The 5627-nt window shown below is 41.4% G+C and overlaps 1 protein-coding gene across 1 annotated transcript; it reads right to left on the bottom strand.

The window, feature by feature from the left end:
* Positions 1-575: 575 nt before the first annotated feature.
* On the bottom strand, positions 576-1819 carry LOC139741216 (uncharacterized). Its single transcript, XM_071651809.1, has 2 exons — positions 1747-1819; positions 576-1362 (listed from the first exon to the last, which is right to left on the bottom strand). The coding sequence occupies exon 2, from the start codon at positions 1341-1343 to the stop codon at positions 639-641; it is 705 nt and encodes a 234-aa protein (XP_071507910.1). The 5' UTR covers positions 1344-1362; positions 1747-1819; the 3' UTR covers positions 576-638.
* Positions 1820-5627: the final 3808 nt, after the last annotated feature.

Below are 5627 nucleotides of genomic sequence, written 5' to 3'. Positions count from 1 at the left end.
TCTCTCTCTCCCTCTTTTTGTCTTTTTGTCTATATCACAAACTTCTTGTTCTCGCTCTAACAAATTATTTTAAAAAAATCTGATCATAGTTCCATTTCATGAAACAATCAAACATTTGATGAATTCGAAACGTAGGAAACCACATCTGTAGAGTCTCAACAGGACCATGTCCCGGACCGACATAAGACGCCTATAAATTCTACATAAATATCTGTTGTGATCAAAGAACAAAACAAACAAAACAAATGAGTGATTTGAAGCTAAAACAGCTACGAGGAAATTCCCGTTAATCAGCGGGATGGTGGGTTTTCCGTCTGCGAGATACAAGAGAAAAGAGTGGCAAGTATTTTCAAGATTTTCTCCGGTCTTGATATTTCAGCGGGATTACAATTTGTCGTGCGAGTCGCATGGATGGACGCGTAAAAGTCAAAGAATGTCAAAATTCCCCGGCCATTGAAATTTCTCTTTTACAGGCAGCATATTATGTCTTGCTCGCTGGTCGAGCATTTCTGTACAAGTCAAAGAGTCTTAGCAGAAGAAGAGAACAGAGCAAATCACTCTCATTCTTCGTCTGCTTCTCTGCGTGAAGTTGACCATGCTAAAAACAAACGGCCACTGTCCACTTTCACGGCCGGACATCAACAGTTGTACACCATGTAGTGCAATCTGGCAAGTTCACTCTTCAAGATCGACACCTCAGCTCGCAGCTTCATGTTGTCCTGCTCTAGGTACACTGCACGGAGCGCGATCTCCTCTTCCTTCGCCCGACGAGCGTCGCGGGACCGCTTGGCCGCATCGTTGTTCTTCCTCCTCCTCTCCCAGTAGGCGGTGTCCTTCTTCGAGTCTGGCACGGGCTTCACTTTCTTCCTCGTCGGCTCGTCGCTCTGCTTGGTCTCGGACACGCTAGCGGCTCGTCGACGTCTAGACGCCAGCAGCGCGGACAACCGTAGGCTCGACAGCGACTGCGATGTCCCATTGGCCTCGCTGCCCAGTGGGTAGTTGATGATGCCCGGATAGCCGGCGTAGGACGCGGCTGACGCAGTCAGGGTCGGATCGGTGTAAGAGTAGCCCGTGACGGCGGCGGGGAGCATAGCAGAATATGGGTACATACTCTTGAGCTGCGATGCACTGACAATGGCTGAGTATGTGAGATCGAGTGGCTTGCCCACAGTCTCGGGCTGGGTAGCTTCGATTAACCCGAGGCCTTTCGGGCGGGAAGGACCAACCATATTGGAGACATCCAGAGCAGACTTCTTTTCGTTTTTGATGGGAGTGATCACTTCAATGGACTCGGATTTCTCGGCTTTCGTCATTTTGATGGCCACGACGTCTTTCGATTCCATTACGTTGTTGCTTGGGTGCCTGTGGTGACATGATGAAAGGAAAAATATATTGAGTTCACATCGACATTGCCTGATTATAAGGCTAAAAATATCAGGTAAAGATTGATTCATAAAGTTTCTTATATCATCCACTGAATTGAAAGTCATATACACAGGGGTGTTTATTTTTCTCACGTCTATGTGCACAACATTATTTTTTTTAACATCTCCAAAATTGCTCTCAAGTCTTAGCATAATTCTATATGCTTTCAAAACCGTTTCTCCGAGGTCATATCTGATAGATTTAACGCTTGATTTGTGAAAACATTGATATCGAAAGTAATTTACTTTTTTTAGAAAAAAAAAATGACTTGTACAGCCAGTGGTTGAAGGAAAAAATAGCAATGAATAAAAATATACTCACCCAAACTTTGCAGATTTTGCAGATGAGAGTAACTCAAGATTGCCCAAAGAGTTCCCTTGAAGTTCAACTGAAGTTTGAGGGTACACAGTAAGCCGAAATCAATCAGATGTTACACAGCAGGATTAACACGAATCATCAAAATATAAGTTCTCAGCTGTGAAGCAGACACAAAATGATTGTTAGCGAGTTGAGGTCTAATCCAGGAGAGCACACTTAGAGCAAAGGTTGCTTCACTGACATGGTGCGGACCTCTTCTCTTCTCGACTTAATCGGTTCACCGATGCACACTAATGACTGACATGTAAACGCGAGTACCGTCGTTTTATCGTCCATCGTCCGACTTGCAACCCTGTACTTGCTCAGCGCCAGGGCCGTCGTCTGTGACGTAGCACGGCGCATGACCTCGCGAACGAACGTCGCGGTCACTCCCACATTCGCTCGCAGCCAGCTTGATATGTGTGTTATCGTGCTCCTGGCAAGGCGGCCCGTGCCGCACCACACATCGTGTGGAAAGGTTGTAATCTTGTTACAGCTTGTCGCTGATTTGATGAATTTTGTGAATGAAGTCTGCGCGTGGCCCGATCTGCGCATAGCAGTAGAGCAGCAGCAGGGAGTCGCTTCGCGAGGCTTGCGTAAGTCAAACCCTTGTCGTGTTCCTTGAACACGATTGAATACAGTCACGAGTAGTGTTCATCAGTGACAGATATGAACTGTTTTGAGGACATTGATGATAATTATTATTGCCCCGAAGGATCTCGACTCCATGCTACAAGCTCCCCGGGTCATAACATGGGGTTGAGATCCGTAGTGGCAGTATTATTGACAATGCCCGAATAAAAGCGATCCATATTTGTTTTAAAGAACAAATGATATCAAATTAAAGTTTATTTGGTCGATAGCTAATCAATTCACATAAGTATCTGCTATCGACGTTAACATTGCATTCGCATCGAACACAAGGGACACCCTCTCGCGCTATTGAAGCCAAGCGTTTAGAATACATCCATGTATAGATATACGTACCGCTACGAACCAAAAGAGGGCGGTTTATAGTAGGCCTACTATGCGCGCCGGCTCAGGTACTTCGTGGCTTTTGGCAATTGTTGAATTTATACCCCCATTTTCAGCCAATCAGATTCGAGGATTCATCAAATGTGGTATACAGCTGTATATATATATATATATATATATATATATATATATATATATATATAATGATGCTAGGCAATGTGGTCCTATCATGCATGACACATTCGAAGATTCTATTACGGTCGGTCAAAAATGTAATTGCTGAATGATCGGGGACAGTCCTCTTTAATAACGACTATGCAACGCTGTCATAGCACACACATGGACTCATTGCGTGAGGTATAAGTATCGTGGTGCAAGGAACTTGTTATAATCATACGCCTCAAAGCTAGATTTTGCAATCACTTCATGATTCTTAAACTCTATAAGGCAGGCAGTTATAAAGATCATCGAACGCATTGCTGTTCACCATGTCGCTATTACATGATATGGGCAGATTGTCGTTTAAAACTGACATCATTATATACTCGAGTATACGTCTTAATGCATGAAAGAGTATAGTCGGAAGTAATCAAATGGGCCACAATAAGATCTAGATAACTGATAGTCCTAATTTGCAACATATAAAATGGTGTTTGAATAAACGACAAGAATAAATGAAATTAAATGAAACAAAATGAAATAAAATGAAATGTTTCTCGTCTGACGAGTGGCGGTATATTGTAGTAGAAGCAGAAGTAGTAGTAGTGGTATATGTCTGGTAAAAGCACGGATTATTGTGTACGGAAGGAGTAGCAGAAGTAGAAGTATTGACTGGTACTAGCAATAGATAATAATGATATAGTAATGGAAGATCAGTTATCATAGTCGTAGTAAAAACGAAAGTAATAATGATCAGGAGTGGAGGTGGCAGTTGGAAAAGATTTTGCCACATTGAAATATATATATATATATATATATATATATATATATATTGACAGAAACAGTATATTCCTAGTAGGAGAGCAGTAGGAGAAGCAGAAGTGGCGGTAGAAGTAGTAGTAGTGGCAACAGTAACAGTAGCAGCAGCAGCACCATGCGGTAGTAGTAGCAGTAGTAGTAGTATAGTAGTAGTATAGTTTAGTTTACAGTAGTCGTATTATTAAGTAGCATAAGTAGGCGTTGTAACAGTATTAATAAGAGTTGTAGCAGTGGTGTTTTCAGTAGCAAAATTCTTAGTAGTAGAAGTAGCAGCAAAAATGGTATCTAGCAGTAGCAGTTGTAGTATTGGAAATAGTCGAAGTAGTTGTGGTAGAAGTAGTAGCAGTAGCAAAAATTGAAAGTGGAAATAGTGGTTAAATCGTAAAAAAAGTAAAAGTTGTAGAAATGGACACCTTATGAAGTAGCAGGAATAATAAACAATATCAATAATAGTAAAAGTAGCAATATACTTGTATTACAGTTGTGGATAACAGTATCAGTAGTCGTAGTCGTAGTGGTAGCAGTATATATGGTAGTAGTAGTAGCATAATAAAAAGGCGCGGTCAGACTGGCAAAAGATCGAGAAGTTTAAGATCGCGAAGTCTTCCCGATCTTTTGTTGTGAGGTCACACTGGCAGCCAAACTTCTCGATCTGTGGATCGAGAAGTTTGGGTCATCGGTGCGCGCGCGCAAGAAAAAAGAAAGAGCGCGCCGTCCGATGGCTAGTTATTGTGACGTAACAATGCACATCTGTACATGACAATGGCCTCGCGCTTCGGAGACACTACCCGCAAGCAGGTGGTGGACTGGTCACGTGACAAAGATCGCGAAGTTTCAGTTTCTCGTGGTCACACTGGCAAAAGATCGAGAAGTTTAGAGGGGGAGGGGGAAAAAAATCCCTAGTTGATGTGGGAAGTTTCGCGAGAAGTTTGGGGGTAAGTTTCGCGGGAAGTTTGCGGTCACACTGGCAAAACTTCGAGATCTTAAAGATCGCAATCTTAAACTTCTCGATCTTTTGCCAGTCTGACCGCGCCTAAAGAGTATGATAATGATGATACTGCTGCTGATAATGATATTAATAATAGTAGTGATAATAATAATAGTTATCATAATGACAATTGTTATTATCATTATTATCATTATCACTATTACTATTATTATCATTATTATTATCATTATCATTATTATTATTATCATTATTATTATTATTATTATTATCAGTAGCAGCAGCAGCATCAATATCATAAAAAATTCTGCTACGACTACGACTACTGATACTGTTATCACAACTGTAATACAAGTGTACTGCTACTTTTGTTTGTTATTATTATTGTTATTATTATTCAATTGCTACTTCTAGTAGTAGCAGCAGCACAATGGAACAAAAGTTTATGCGAAGCTGGATTTTGTTCGCTTCATTTCATCAGAGGATGTGACAAAAGTTACAGAGGTAAAAGATGACAGCACTTTGCCCTAGAAACATCAATACATCAAACACCGTCGTGGGCAGAGGCTTGAAGCCCAAGGTCTGGGCGAAGAGAAATTTTAAACATACGAAACGGAAAGGAGGCTCTAGAAAATGAAGTTAAGTGCAATCGAATAGAGGACATCATGCCTATAAGAAGCAAACAAATTACTGTGGGTCAATACTGTGCTCTCATTCGTCGTGTCATTAGGTTGACCTTGTTTACAGATTTTGTTTGAAGTAAGACTCGCATTAGCCAGGTAATGACCTAGACTGGTGCCCTGGATCATTCAAAATATACAATCACAGTCGACTTACAAAAATAACACAGAGGAAGTCATGAATCATTTGTTTGTTCTGTATTTCGTGCAACACACCCTCGTCATACTATCCTCTGGCCTTGTTTACAAGTTGGTTCAAAACAATG

This window comes from Diadema antillarum, unplaced genomic scaffold, assembly GCF_040938485.1.
Source record: "Diadema antillarum isolate AM-2024a unplaced genomic scaffold, OU_Dant_1.0 seq00000910_RagTag, whole genome shotgun sequence".
Taxonomy (NCBI): Eukaryota; Metazoa; Echinodermata; class Echinoidea; order Diadematoida; family Diadematidae; genus Diadema; species Diadema antillarum.
Note: the sequence above shows the minus strand (reverse complement) of the source record. Positions and strands in the feature narration are given on the sequence as shown.